This window comes from Artibeus jamaicensis, unplaced genomic scaffold (genome assembly GCF_021234435.1).
Source record: "Artibeus jamaicensis isolate MK-2021 breed Jamaican fruit bat unplaced genomic scaffold, CSHL_Jam_final contig_388, whole genome shotgun sequence".
Taxonomy (NCBI): Eukaryota; Metazoa; Chordata; class Mammalia; order Chiroptera; family Phyllostomidae; genus Artibeus; species Artibeus jamaicensis.
Window position 1 is genome coordinate 8454676 of NW_026521813.1, and position 16022 is coordinate 8470697.

Consider the following 16022-nt stretch of genomic DNA (forward strand, 5'->3'; position numbering starts at 1 on the left):
GGAGCTTACATGTTTTTGTTACCCCATTTCATCCTCACAACAACCCTGTGAGGTAGGTACTATTCTTGTTTGATAAAGAAACTAAAGTTAAAAAGTTACTTAATTTATCCAAAGTGACAGAATTAATAAGGAATAAAGCTGAGAATAAAACCTAGGTATTTTGATTTCAGGTCCAAGTCTTAATTCCCTACTATCACAAAAGAAGACGCTTCTGGTCACCCTGAACAAGAGCCAGGAATTCTCTAATCCATCAAGTAAATAGCCTATTAATAGCAATTCGGGCTACAAATGAAAGACAAGAGTGCTACAAAAGACTAAGCTAATTTGGTTCTCCAAGTAAGGAAAGTATTAGCTTAGGGATCAATCCCACATCCAAAAAAATTGTATGTAAAAGAGAAAACTTCAAATATATGGGGGATAGAAGAGGTTAAAAGATACGACAACTGAAGTAATTTATCACCTATAACCCTTCCCCACAGACCAATTTTTAAAGGATCTTCACATATCTTTTCTTTCAAAATAAAACAATTTTTCTGTGGCCACATAATTGTAGATGAAAAGGATCAAGTTATATAAGGCACCTGAAGAGAGACAGGAAAGGAGAAGGACACAGGAGCCAAAAAGCTTGCAGTTTTTATTCCATTTCCCTTTCATCAAATATCACCTCCAAGGCTTAGAACTTCCATGTGTCATGTCATCCTTTCACATCCTCACTGAAAGTGGAGGAACAAAACTGAAAGTAGGATATTCTGTGCAAAGAACTCCTTGGACTACCTATCACGGCCCATTCTAACAGTAATGGGCTATTCTGTAAAGCACGAACCACAGTCACCCAGGATCTGATAACTCTCTTTAGAGAATGCCTCTTAAATGACAAGAGTAAAGCAATGCAAATCAAATATAACGTACTTACATCACTATGAGAGGTGCTAGGCTCTTCGTCATCACTGCTGACCAGGTCGATGTATTCAAGAACAGGTCTCAGTGGTCCTTCCTATGAAAGAATTGAGCAAATTAACAATGCATAAACAATTATTCACATGAAACTAGCATTTAAAAGAATCATCTTTGTTGGGATTGGCAAGAATTCCTCTGAAGAGGACACCTTATGGCTGGCAGAAAATAATCAGGATCAGAATAAATGCAGAGAAAAATATTTGGAGTATGTATTGGGTTGGCCAAAAAGTCTATTACATTTTTTTCCATAAAATAGAAGACTCATTTTAATTTTCACCAGTAACTTTATTGATTTGAATATTTTGAGTATGCCGGCTATCTCCTGCTATTGATTTCTGGCCCCTATTGAGCAGGGTCCAGTGGTGCTGCTAAACATCTTCTAATGTGTAAGACAGCACCACAGCAAAAAATTACTTGGCCAAAATGTCAATAGTACCAAGAAACTTCACAAACCACTTCTGACACAGTCAGTCAGTCATAGCACCTTCTCCATACACTGCACAAATCTTTTGTGTTGCAGCTGCATTTTTACCTTTCTTGAAATAATAATGCATAATACACTGAAAAGTGTTGTGTATCTTCTTCCGTCTTCAGTATTAAAATGGCTGCACAAAAATTCACAAATTTTGATAAGTTTTTTAAAAATCCATGCTGATATGACGGCTGTCACAATACAATCTAACAAAATTTTTTTGAATGAAGTTAAAGACAACTAAGTGCTACCAGAGCAATCATATGGAAAAAACATAGCCCGGGCTGGTGTAGCTCAGTGGATTGAGCGCAGGCCTGATAACCAGAGGATTGAGGTTTGATTCCCAGTCAGGGCACATGGCATGGGTTGCAGGCCAGTTCCCAGCAGGGGACACACTAGAGGCAACCATACATTGATGCTTCTTTCCCTCTCTCCTTCCCCTCTAAAGATAGACAGACAGACAGACAGACAGATAGATAGATAGATAGATAGATAGATAGATAGATGATAGATAGATAAGACTTTTTGCCCAACCCAATACATGAATAAGAAATGATGATGAGACCTAGAAGGAAGAGGCTAATACCAGTAAGATTATTAGGACTGTGTTACTTGGGGGAAGGATGATTAATACAGAAGCGAACTATAAGGGCATAGATATTATGATCCAATGCTTTTCAAATGGAATGGGTATCAATGATTCGTTAGATATCCAAGCTTAAAATTCTAGAGTTCTCTGACCAATAGCTCCTTTTTATCTCCCACTTCTACAGATTCAAACATTAAAACCTCATTGTTCTTCATCCTTTCCTTCTATCCATACTGACTCTATTATGAACCAGACTTGAATGCTAGGCTTAAAAGCCTCAATTTTATTCCACGGACAAAAGGGAATCAATAAATACTAAAATAGGAGTAACAGCCTTGACCTGAGTGGCTCAGCTGGTTGGGCATCATTCTGCAAAGCAAAAGGTCGCTGGTTCATTCTCAGTAAGGGCACATGCCTGGGTTGTGGGTTTGGTCCCAGGTAGGAGAATGTATGAGAGGCAACCAATCAATGTTTATCTCCCTCTCTTCCTCCCTTCCCCTCTAAAAATACATGAATAAAATCTTTTTTTTAATTAACATAAAATAAAATAGTAGTAACTATTAGTAACTAAATAGTATTTGAGAGTTCTGTTTTAAGATTAATTACATAAAGAAGTATAAGGAGTAGGGAAAGCAGAATAATTAGTACAGAGACAAAATAATGTAGAACTAAAATAGTGATGGCAAGAATAGTGTTGTGGTGCATATACAAGAGAGTAGTACATGGGTATAATGGGGGGAAAAAGAATTGGCAATACAAAATGAAACCCAACAATAACCAGAAATCAAAGTGGCACTCAAGTTTTCAAGCTTGGGTAACTAGAAGGATACTGATGTCACAAATATAAATTTGGAATACAAAAATACAAAGCTGATATTCTTTTGCATATAATGATTTGATATGCCAAAGGTACACAGAGGTATTTGGCAGAGAGCTGGAAATGCAGGCCTGTGATCTGGATGTATGAACATAATTGAGAGTAGATATTTGGGAGTGGCTCCCCTAAAAGACAATTAACTCTAGTTTTAAACTGAAACTACGTTGTTGCTAAGGAATAAAGCAAAGAGCAGAAGAGGTTCTATCTAGAAGGCTCTTGAGGAAATGTTGGAATTTTAGGATTCAAGGAAGAAGAGCTAAGTAGGAAATGAGAGATTGGAAAAGGATCAAAGAATTTATAAACTCAAAGAAGCTAAAAATAGAGGAAACCTCAACAAAAAGTTATCAATGTTAAATGAAGCCAAAAACACCAACCCCCCCCAAAACTAAACCCCAGAAAGCCACCGAATCTGGCAGTAGATTTTAAAATGCCTTTGAGAGAGCAACTGTCAAGAAAGTAGTGAGTATAGAAGCCATTCTAATTAAAAAATTAGGTAGAAAATAAGGCAGTAAAGGACATGAGTAAAGAGTATTTCTTAAAAACAAACAAACAAACAAAACCTAGTATGTTGAGAACCAGAGAAAGGAACGCAGAAGGAGAATACGGCTGAGGGAAGATGTCTTAGGACACAGAAAACTGACTGTTGGCAAGCGAAGTGATTAATTCAGTGGAGAAGCTAACAGAAAAACACTGGAGTCTGGAGACAGAAGCTACAATCTAGTTAAAGACCCTGAAAGAAGCATCCAGTGTCAAAGATGGCTTGTTTCTCTCCCTAGGCTACCCTTTCTCTACAGGCAAATTGCTCACCTTGCAGGCAGTGATCCAGTCACCAAGAGAAAACCAGAAAGCAAAACTTCTGGGTAGGAATCATGTAATAAGTAACTGAGATTTTTGCCTAAACTATAAAAATGCAAGTTTAAAAAAGAGGCAAAGAAAACAGATATTCTCTAACGTGTGGTCAACAGAGATGCATCACCTACTCTAAGTCGAAAACCTACCACTGGTATTAAGATTATCAAAATCATATGTTAATCTAAGAAAGAAGTAGAATAGTTAAAACCAGCTTCTACTGTTCACGTAATTACCTGAGTTTACCCTCTTCAAGAAATGCGCATTACATAATTTTCTCACATACCCACAGAAATAGCAAACCAAGAAGTCCCAAGAAGTCCCCAGGTCACCAGAAACACAGAGGTAGAGGTGGAACTTCCATGAACAGAGAGTAGGTACAGAAATAAGGGAGATGAAAGTATGTAACAGGGCACAAAGTGAAAAGTAGAATGGGCAGGAAAAAAACAGAATAAGGAAACTGGCCACAAACAGGATTAAAAAGTAAATGTAGAAATCGTATATGGGGTAGGATTAAGAACAGATGAAAGAAGACTATCAGAAATGTACTACTGGAATGAACCATTAAAATGATACGTACAACTAAACAATGACAACCTCACATAATTCACACTAATGAAAAAGACAAAAGAGAATCAAGGTAGGAGATCTAAAAATGAGAAAAGGCAGGAGTCAATGACAATACTTATTCACTGAACAAACAATTCTGAAGTTGTAGTGACAGATGGTAGAAAGAGAAGACAAGGGTCTGGGACCTCCAAAAGGGCAAAGAGGCTGAGCGGAAAAACAGGAGAAGGATCCTAAAGGAAAGTATTATTTTATAAACAAATACTCTACGTTTCAACTAATTTCCACAGTGGATATGGAAAAACTTCCACCATAATAACCGAGTCAAAACATTTTAGTACTGCATTTCTTTTCCTATTAATCGGTAACATTTGTCATTGTGTCCCGTACAGGGACTGTGCTAAACTATTCAAGCACTTGATTTTATTTAATCTCCACAATTATCTGACACAGTAAAATACTGAATTACTATTATCCCACTTAACAAATGTGAAAACTAAGTGAGGTATATACCTGGTTCTCTAAACACATAATTGACTATGTGGTCAAAGCAACTGAGGTATTAAAAATATACATATATGTACTATTTTACTTTTTAAAAATACTTTATTTAGAGAGAGGGGAGTAGAGAGAGAAAGAGAGGGAGAGAAATATCAATGTATGGTTACCTCTGGCACCCTCTACTGGGGACCTGGCCTGCAACCCAGGCACGTGCCCTGACTGGGAACTGAACTCGCAACCCTTTGGTTTACAGTTTAGCGCTCAACCCACTGAGCCACACCAGCCAGGGATATACGTATTATTTTAAAATACATGCTTATTACCTAAGTTTCTAAGATACAACACCTGTTGATAAGAAAAATAAGACTACCTACTATTATCCCCAACACAGAGTAACTCAGAACAGTAACAAAAAAGTAAATTAACTCCCCTAAAAAAGCAATGTTTACACTGCAAACACCAAGGAGAAATAAGTTCTTGTAGTTATAATGACTGCTCATATCCTAAACAACTATAAATGCAGGTGGTCCTCCATTTACAAGGTACTTTATTTGAATTTGCTCCATTTATCAACTAGTAAACCACCATTTTCATCTCCTCTGTACCAATAACAAAACCAAAGGATTGTACTTCCAAGTAATTCTACTTGGGGCACACAATTTAGGGGCAGAGTACGGACACAAGCAAAACAGATCAGTATTAATACAGATCATGTATTAATTAAATTAAATTTTTTAATTAAGTAAAAAAAGGTTTCATTCCTGTTATTAGAACACTGATTCTCATACCAAAACATCAACTGCTTCTTAATTAAAAAATAATGTCAACATACTAAGATATAGTATACAAAACAAAAATTACCCCAGTCTAAAACAAATATGGATTTAAGACAGATGCAAAAACCTAATCTAAAATCCTATATAATTCATTTTTTTCCATATAGAGAAGTTAGGGACTGCCCAGTTCTAAAATTTCAATGGTTCTCAATTTCCTACTCTAAGTTCATATTTTGTCCACAATTCAAGATCTATATATCTGGACCATCATCTTTTCTCTCACATTAAAAAAAAATTTTTCTTTATTCACCAGAACTACACAAATCCTGCTTTTCCAATTTTGATGTCTTTCCTTATTTCTTCTCAAAATGACATTTTAAATACATACAAATACTAAATGCTATTTATGCCAAAGTCATAAACTGAAAAGTCTTTTTTTTTAAGTACCATGTTCTTTTTATAAAAGAACTTTCCACTGGAACTATTTACATAGTTCTCATCTATTTCATCTCCCTCACTGAAATACTGATACTTATGGGTAGAATATATTTCCAATGAATATTTATAGCTCTACTGTACTTAACTCATGACTTTGCATGCTATGAGCTCCAACATTATTTTTATTAAGTTCATTACAGTCCTAAGATACCCAAACAAAAGGTACCCTAATTTTTTTCTTGCCTATAACCCACTCTACTGCAGGTAAAGTATTATCACTTCACCTATGTGCTCAAGTTATTTATGAAATTATACCTTAATTTCCTTGATTATTTTCACACGTTCAATGATTCCACAATAAACCAATAATCTTAGCTGAAACCTAAATCTCATGTGCTGGTCTCAAGATTATGAAAGGCTGCCTCAGCAGTTTTTAATAGCTTTGTATCCAGAGCAGGACCGTGAAAAATCATATCATCAGCTCTTAGCTAAAACAGTTTTGGGGAGTCTATTAAAAGATCTACTTTCAAAGAAAGACATAAAGATGGTTGAATAAAGAGTCATATTACTAAACTAAACAGGAAATGAAAGAAAAAGATCTAAATGAAAAGTAACATTCTATTTCTTGATTTGAGCACTGTTTACACAGGTGTATTGGCTTTACATAAATCAAACAGCACACTTATGAACTGTGTTCTATTTTACATTTTAATAAAATATTGGGTTGACCCAAAAGTTCATCATTTACTTTTTTCCGTAAACTAAAAGACACATTTTTCATTTTCACCAATAACTTCATTGATTTGGACATTTTGAGTATGCCGCCTCTCTCCTGGTATTGGCTTCAAGAGGCCAGGGATGCTGCTAAGCATTTTCCAATCCATAAGACAGCCCTATAGCAAAGATTTGGCCAAAATATTAATAGTTCCAAGAAACTCTGCAAACCACTTTTGACACATTCGACTGGTCACAGTACCTTCTCCAAATACTGCACAAATCTTTTTTCGCGTTTCAGTTGCAGTTTTACCTTTCTTGAAATAATGCATAAAACGCCAAAAATGTGTACCTTCTTCAATCAACATTAAAATGGCTGCACAAAAATTCACCAATTTTGATTTTTTTAAAAAATGCACACTGATATGACAGCTGTCATGATACAATCTAACAAAATTGTTTCAAATGAAGTTAAAGACAACTAAGCACTACTACCAAAATAAGTACCAAATTTTCAGACTATAAGATGCACCAGACCATAAGACGCACCTAGGTTTTAGAGGAAAATAGGGAAAAAAAAACTTTGAAGCAAAAAAATGTGGTAAAATATTTAATAACATAAATCACACAGGCCGCCACCCTCACAGCAAGCCAGGCAAGCGACATTCAGACTGTAAGACACACACCCCCTTTTCCTCCCAAATTTGGTGGGCTGGGGAAGAGGATTTTATAGTCTAAACTGACTTTTGGCCAATGTAATATAAAGAAAAGGGTTATTTTGAACCCCCACATTTATATTTATCCTTTCCTTCAGCATGCTGTTCGGTTTCAGAGTATTTTGGAAACCACAGAAAGACTATGGCTGTGCACCATGTGGATCGAAGATGAGAAAATTTAATTAACGGCAAACTAAGAAATCCAAACCAGAGTAAATCAAGGAATGACATCATAATTGTCTTTTTGTATCTGAATGAATCTTAAGCATTATCTTTACTGGATAAGCATTACCTGGAAGAATTAAGTATAAGATTAGGTATCTGACAAAAAGAAATAGAAGGTTCCATCTCTAAGTGTATTTTAAAAGAGAATTAACGTATCATTGTCATTTAAGTGTTACCACTAAAAAGACAGAGGGAATGTTTTTAATAGGTTTCTTCTAGGATTATAATTGCACTTGATATAATTCATTTCTCCACATGGAACTATCAAATCTTTGAACCTCTATTAGAAAACTGGGATAAATGTAAAACATTGTATCAAGCTCAATACACAAAACACTGATTGTGTATTTTTTATTCTAGATGCATAGATTAACAAGTTCTCTACATTTAAAATAAAATTTCAAGAATATTTTTAAACCTCAACTTATCAAGCTTATATTAGTTACAAGCTGCAATTCTTCATTCTAGAGTACAAAATATATATATATTATTTCCCAAATCTTATTTTAGTAGATTCCATCTGTGACTTTCAAACTAAGACATGTGGCTCATAAAGAAGTGTGTCATTCTTACTTATGTTTATACAAAATATCAAGATACTCTCCATTCACAAATATATCAATATTCAGGAAGAACCTGAAATATCTGTCCTAAAGAGCCATGGAACCCTGTTATCAAACATACTTCGGTCCACAGTGACTGAAGGGGCCTGATACAATTCTTCTAAGCACCCCCCACCCCCAAACCTTCAAAGTTTAAAATGAAAAAGAGTGTCATAAACACTAGCACTGGAGAACAAGGCATGAAATGATCTAGTGAAAGACTCCTACACAAACCCATTAAAACGCAAAACAGTAATGAATCACCAAAAATGGCCCTAATGTTGGGATACTAGATGATACTGTTTAATAACCAGTTTTACTAAGTTGCCCCAAAATGAATACAAATATACACCTTTAGTGTATTCTAAATAAAAATCACACTTTTAATAGCAAACCTCAACCATAGTATTCAGAGTAGTTTAGAGTAAAGGTATTCTCTAGGTAAGATACTACTTCAAGTGTATCATTTTATACTTTGTTATACTTGACAATATAACAAAACTATGCTTTAAAGCAGGGGAATCGAACTCATTTTCACTAGGAACCACATTAACCTCACGGTGGCTTTCAAAGGGCCAAATGTAATTTCAACTACTTAACAGTTAAGGAGTAGTTACATTTATACAGTCCTAGAATTATTTCAGCCCTTTGAAGGCAACCATGAGGTGATGTGTCCCCTAGTGAAAATGAGTTTGATAACCCTGCTTTAAAGTGTACCTTGTTATGCTTTAAAAGTTTTGGGTGAAAATCATCCTAAAATACATCATACCCACTATTTCCCTAAATCAGTGCTTTACAGAGAGTGGTTCAGAGACTCTCATCTTTGAATTTTTCCAAAATGAAGATTCCTAGGCCCACATTCAAATTCTGTAGGCACAGAGTGAGGCTTAGGAATCTACACTTACTAATGCTTGAAAACTCTCTCCAAGAAAATAAAGTCAGAAAATACTAAATAGTAAGTTCCTGGTAATGCAAGGACCTTCACTATGAACATCAATTGTTGTACTATGCTGTAACATCATGACCTCAGGGATTAGTGAGACCTTCAGGCTATCTGCCTCCACCTTATGAAGGGGCGTAATCCTCGGGTTTCGAGTTCTTACAACATTCCTCTTTTCTACATACTTCCTCATTCTTAGCAGTCTCCTCCCTCACCTGTGTCTCATCTTAGAAGACACTCTTGCCCCATTTCAATACCCAGTCTAAAGAGACCAGAACTTTGCGTCGACGACTAAGTATAAAACGGCTCTGCAGGAAGACATGAGAAGAGTCATTAAGCTGCAACATATACTTAACCAACAGTCCTTGTGATGGCTGCTGCGGCTGCTCAGAGCCCTCTTTCGGTCCTTGCTAATCTCGTGCCACGCTCCACAACTGTCTAGTACCTTAGGACGTGCAAATATATTTGTTGCATGATGAACGAACAGGTGAGGAGGTGTAGTCTCCTAATTGCTTACCACGCAGGCTTTGACTCTGGGAAAAACCCAAATATCGTTGCTACTTACACAAACAAACTGAATGTCATCTTCATTTTCATCCGTTGTGGACTCAGTTGCCTCAGGCCCGGCTGGAGGAACGGATTCTATTATCTACAAAAATAAGCCAAAACATGCTTATCTGTACAGCCACAAATATGCGGGTGGAGATTTTCCCCAAAAGGACAAATTTGCAAGTGGAGATTTTCCCTTTAAAGGAAACCTAACGGCACAATTCCACACACACCGACTAAGAACAGAATGGAGTTGGATTATGCCTCTGCATACGTGGAGCTGTAAGGACCAAACAGCAAAAGCCAGTTACTGGCTTCTCCGGATTTCCCCATCTGCCGAGAACGGGGGATGCAGGCTCACTGCTGAACTGCAAGCCTGTCGGCCAAGCAGCGGCAACGAGAAACTCAGACCTGGTGCTGGGGCTCGGGGGCGGCTGGGCGGCCATTGTTTCTGCTAGCTCCTGGCTCAGACCAGCACAGTCCCCAACACCAGGCTCGGCCACAGACGCTGAAGGTATCGTCCCTCCGCTGCAGCTGAGCACCAGGCCTCACACCCAACAAAAATACAAAACCCTTCGTGGTTCGCCTACTCACCTCTGACCCTGGGTCTCCCATTTCTCCGACGGCCTAACTGACAGCACCGCTGCTCCTGCTGTCCCTGGGGCCGCCGCTGTCGCTGTTGTCCCCGCAGACGCGGCTACCGCCACGACCTCCCTTCCCGCCCAGCACCGCTTTGCGCTGCCGTGACCCGCCCCTACGTGAGCGCTGACGCCGCCTGACGCCGCTAGCGGAAAAGAGGTGCAAAACCGCTTCAGAAGGAGGAGCAGCCAGCTCTGGCCCTCCTCCGGAGCCTCTTTCCCACAGTCCCCACCTTCCCCAAACCGCGTAGGACTCTGGGAGATGTAGTTCTCTTAGAGCCCGTGGACGCCCAAGCGTCGGTGGAAAGGAGCGAGAAAGTACCCCAAGGCACACAGCATGCCTTTCGCCATGGTGACGTCACAGTAGTTCCGCCGAGCGGTGGGTGGGGTAGGTACTGTTTAATAGAGAAGGGCGGGGAAGTGGATGTGAGGAAGGTTTCCAGTTGGGTTTTGTTCTGTTGGTGCAATTAAGGGCAGTGTTGGGGAGTACTCAGTTTTTTTTTCCTTGTCGTTCTTGTTTGTTTGTTTAACGGAGGGTCAGGAACGTAGAGGTTTAGCTGAACCGTAAGATCGGAAAAGAAATCTGTTGTGTCTTTACTCAACTGCTCTCAAGCTTCAGTTTCCCAGACACAGCAGGTAATTAATACAACCTAAGGAAGAAAACTGAGAATCAGATCTCCATTCTCCATGTTAACTTGAAGAAAACTGGCAAAGCTAGAGAGCCCAGGGCCCACTAGGACAGGAAGCCAAGGCCTAGCAAACTTTATCACAAAGCCCTAGACCCGTGATACTAACTTGTACTTTTAAAAGATGTTCTCAATTATTACCATCGTAAAATAAAAGTTGACCGTTTTACAAGGTTCGCACTCAGAAATCAGTCTATAAAATAATTCACTCATGTTCAACTACGTATGTGTTTTTAATTTTTTTCAACTAACACCTTACCAGAAAAAAAGGCCTTTTTTCACGCCAACTGACAAAGGTTTTGAAAAAACTTCAAATGGAAAATTCTTTTAAATCTTACATTCCTGTTTATATCTGTATATATATAAACGTATACCACATGACCAACTTACCTATGCTTGCAGTAATTATTGCTTTACTATTTCATATTTTCTGCATTTCTTTCAAGTACTTTATGATATCAGTTGCTTTTCTCCTTAGTCAGTTTGAGAAATTTAGGGGCAAACTGAAAATGAGAAACCTCCCTATTGCGTTCCTCAAAAGCTATGTGTAAATGTCTAAAACTTTTAAATGTATAGGTAAAACTTATATTTAAGTTTCTCCTAATGTGCTGGTCAAAGTTCAGTGGAATATTTACTTGCCAGGTTACAGGTAGGAGGAGTTCACTGGTAAAACTCTTCAAAAGCAAATGTTATGGGACTAGAGCCCCAAAATACTCACATCCTTCAATTCAGGTGTCATTGCAAGGATGCATCCTGAGGACATAATTTAATCTGTAGGAAAGCTTCGTTTAAAATATTTATCACAGGTTTTTTCTGTAATAGCAAAAGTGGGAACAAATCTAAATGGGGAAAGAAATGGTTCAACTTTGGCATGTACTCGAAATAAAACAGTATGAAGTATTTTTACCATTGTTGAAAATGTTTAACAAAAATTTCTAGAAGCATATTTCTTAAAAACACAAGATATATATATATATATATATATATATATATATATATATATAATATGAGAATTAAGTAAAATTACCAAGCAAACCATGCCTGAAATAGGAAACCCACTTATATAAAAATGATTTTCTCCAGATAGCTGGACTATAAATTTGTAAGAGAATCCTTTGAAACCCTCTAACAGATTTAGCAGCATGTCTGTTGTTCCCACAAAACCAGGTTTATTTAGGTTCATGTAACAAAAGACAACAAACCATAGGCAAAGCCTGGGAGTCTATCAGTCCTAGGACATTTAGAAAAGATTGGGCTGGATGATTTTAAAGGCAGGTTTTGAAGTAGGGAACTGGTAAGGGAGAAGCAGAGTTGTTTGCCAATTGGTTCAGGATTCAAGATGGAGAATTAACTATGAGGAATTTTTTTAATGTTTTACTTGGGATGCAGATCCATTATTTTGCTTTATAAGATCTTTTCTCTCTCTCTTAGTATAATTTTTCCCCTTTGCCCCCCTCCATCTGGTATTCCCCTTTTGTCTAACAATTCATCCCCTGCCTCCCCCACTTCATATCTATTAGTTGTTTGGTTTCTCCATTTCATATACTGTTCTTAACATACCTCTGCCTATTTTCTGCTTACCAATTATGCTTCTTAATTCTTGTACATTTTCCCCCACTTTCCCTCCTTCCAGCTGATAACCCTCCAAATGATCTCCATATATATAGATCTGTTCCTATTCTGGTCAATTGTTTGTTTTCATTTTTAGTTTCAGTTGTTGCTTATTGCAAGTTTGTTATTTTAATGTTTATAGTTTTTATCTTTAAAAAAAAATAAGTACCTCTAACATTTCATCTAATAATGGCTTAGTGATGATGAATTTCTTTAGCTTTACTTGTCTGGAAAGCACTTTATCTGCCCTTCCATTCCAAATGCTAACTTTGCTGTGTAGGGCAATCTTGGTTGTAGGTCCTTGACTTTCATCACTTGGAATACTTTCTGCCAAAATTTCTTTCTTTTTTTTCTTTAAATATTGTGACTGGCTTTATTTTAGTTTTATACTTTTATTTTATTTTTTTTAAGATTTTATTTATTTATCTTTAGAGGGGAAGGAGAGAGGGAGAGAAACCAATGTATGGTTGCCTTTCATGTGTCCCCTGCTGGGAACTGGCCTGCAGGGAATCAGCCTGCAACCCAGGCATGTGCCCTGACTTGGAATTGAACTGTGATCCTCTGGTTCGCAGACCTGCACTCAATCCACTGAGCTACACCAGCCAGGGCTCTGCCAAAATTTCATGCATGCAAAATTTCTTTTGAGAAATCAGCTGATTAGTCTAATGGGGACTCCTTTTAGGTAACTCTCTGCCTTTCTCTTGATGCTTTTAAGATTCTCTCTTTATCTTTAACCTTTGGCATTTTAATTATGATATCTCTTGGTGTGACCCTCTTTGGATCCAAGTTGTTTGGGACTCTCTGTACTTCCTGGACTTGTTTGTCTATTTTCTTTGCCAAATTAGGGAAGTTTCTTTCATTATTTTTTCAAAAAAGTTTTCAATTTCCTGCTCTTCCTCTTTTCTTTCTGGAATCTCTATGATTTAGATTTAGGTACTTTTGGAGATGTCCCAGAGTTGTGTTATACTCTCTTCATTTTTTCAAATTCTCATTTCTTCTTTCTGTTCTGGTTGAATATTTTTCATATTCCAAATTGTTGATTTGAATCTTGGCTTCCTTTCCTTCACTCTTTGTTCCCTGTTGATTTGTTTATTTCACTTACTCTAACCTTCATTTCTTCACTTACTGTTTTTCTATATTCAGTGTATTCTGGGAGCATCCTGATCACCAGTGTTTTGTACTGAGCATCAAAGTGTTTTGGCTATCTCCATTTTATTTAGTTTTTTTTCTGGGGTTTGTTCTGTTCTTTCATTTGGGCCATATTTCTTTGTGTCCTCAATTTTGCAGCTTCCCTGTGTTTATTTTTGTGTATTAGTTAGAGCTGCTTTGACTTCCTATCTTAGTATACCTGTTAAGTTGTATGGGATGGAGCCTTAGGTATTTGCCAGGGTGAGGCAACCCACTTCACCACTTTGTGGCTCTATATGGTGGGAAGGGTTGGAGAGGGAACTGTGCCGCTGCCTGGCTTCTGGAGGTATGCCCGACATTCCCCCATTTCCAGTCACATAACCCACCTCCCATATGCAATTTGCACCCTTCTAGCTGTTGCCTTGGTAGAGATTCACAGACCGGGTGGGTTTGTGCACATTCTAGGTATGTGTGGGCCCTTTAAATGGACCCTCCTGAGAAACTGGCAGTTTCTTCCACCACCCCAACCCCTTCTGGTTTTTACAGCCAGAAGTTTTGAGGCTTTATCTTCTTGGTGCCGGAACTTGTGGCTGTGCAGTCTGGCTTGGGGCTGTGATCACTCACTCCCACAGTAACTTCTCTGATTTTTTTTCCGCCACACATGAATGTGGGACTGCCTGTTCTACCACCATCACCACCGCCTCTCTACACCACACTGTGTCCTCTCCACCGTGAATTCCATGACTGTGTCTTTCCTCTGTGACTCCACCCCTCTTACCTGTTTAGATAAACATGGTTTCTTTAACTCCTTGGTTGTTGGACTTCCATGCAGTTCAGTTTTTCTGGCAGTTCTGGGTGTTTTTTGTTTTCAGGTTAGTTATAATTTGTGTAGTTGCATGAGGAGGCAAATAACATCTCCATCTTGACCAGAAGTCTCTATGAAGTAAGACCTTGAAGGGAGCTCATCAATGGATTTGATAACCATTCTAATTTAATTGTCTTAGATTTGTCCTAAGCAATATCATAATAGATTTCCTGATCTACGTTCGAGGCATTATGTTGATATTCTTCCTTCAACTCATTATGCAACAAAGAAGTATCTTCAACTTTTGTTTTCATTAGTTTTCTATTGACTTTCTTGATGTTCTTGGTGGATGATTATTTATAGAACCTTCTGTCTGAACATTGGCTGCACAGCAGGATTTAAGATTCTGGGGACCAGGCTCTTGCTAAGGGTAGGTATCAATAAGGCTCAAGCCTCATTAAGAATCATTATCCAATATTCCTAAATCTCAAAAAAAAGAGAAGAAAGTATGGTTAGCATGAGCCTGTAACTTACTTAAGGATCATTCAACTTGGGCAAAAGAGTTCATGAATACACAGCATCAAATCCTGTTATACATTAGTAAAAGCACAAATACTTCCAATGCAATTCTATTTTTAAGAACTATATTTGGTTTGGATTAAATGCTCTGGTTTTAAAATCTGGCAAGTGGAATGATGTCTTTGACAATGTCTGATAAAGTGAGAAATAGCTTTATATGCATTTATTCCAGAACAATACTCTTCCAGGAAAAAGATGGCTTTTTATGGAGTCAGTTGTCATCATCATCTCCTAGGAGTTATAAGATTAAAACAAAGATGTTTTGGTTCTGTAAGAGTGTAAAACCTAATCTGGAGGTCTATAGAACAACTTTTTGTTCCTCTCAAGTCTGGAATCCTGTACAAGTGTCATTCATAAAGAAAATAAGCCTGTTAGAGCACAAGACAAAAGAGAGTGGCTTATTTCTGGGCTTGGTTTGTAAGTGCAAGGTACTTTTCTCATTAGAGCAAGCTATGTTAATTACTTCCTTAAAATATTCCCTTCCAGCAATAATGTATTTGCCCTATGAGCAAACTGAAAACAGTGGTTTTTGGTGCTAATATTACACATTTTGAACAACTTGCAAAATTTCCTACCCCCTTTCTAGAAATATCTGAAGGATCATCATTCACTGTATTTGCATTATAGTAATACTGTTCCTCCATGTAATGCTACTGAACAAGAATTCTGACAGTTCAACTCATAATGGGTTCCAAGGGTTTTGAAAAGATCAGGGACATCCAAAAGTATTAGAACTGGTTTGTATTTATTAAGGGAATTAGCCTATTTCATAGTGTTAAGTGTAGATATAACAATACTGCTGC

The 16022-nt window shown here is 37.6% G+C and overlaps 1 protein-coding gene across 8 annotated transcripts in view; it reads right to left on the bottom strand.

The window, feature by feature from the left end:
- Positions 1–10651, bottom strand: part of ZNF451 (zinc finger protein 451) — an 89284-nt gene extending 78633 nt beyond the window's left edge. For 3 of the 8 annotated variants that reach the window (XM_053664962.1, XM_053664963.1, XM_053664964.1), the window contains exons 1-3: positions 10367–10622; positions 9789–9872; positions 914–994 (exon numbers count right to left, since the gene is read on the bottom strand). In XM_053664962.1, the coding sequence (XP_053520937.1) occupies positions 914–994; positions 9789–9872; positions 10367–10387 (186 nt within the window). In that variant the 5' untranslated portion in view covers positions 10388–10622. Of the gene's footprint in view, positions 1–913; positions 995–9788; positions 9873–10366 lie in introns of all 8 variants that reach the window. The other 5 variants (XM_037136430.2, XM_037136428.2, XM_037136431.2 and 2 more) reach the window with 3 other exon arrangements.
- Positions 10652–16022: the final 5371 nt, after the last annotated feature.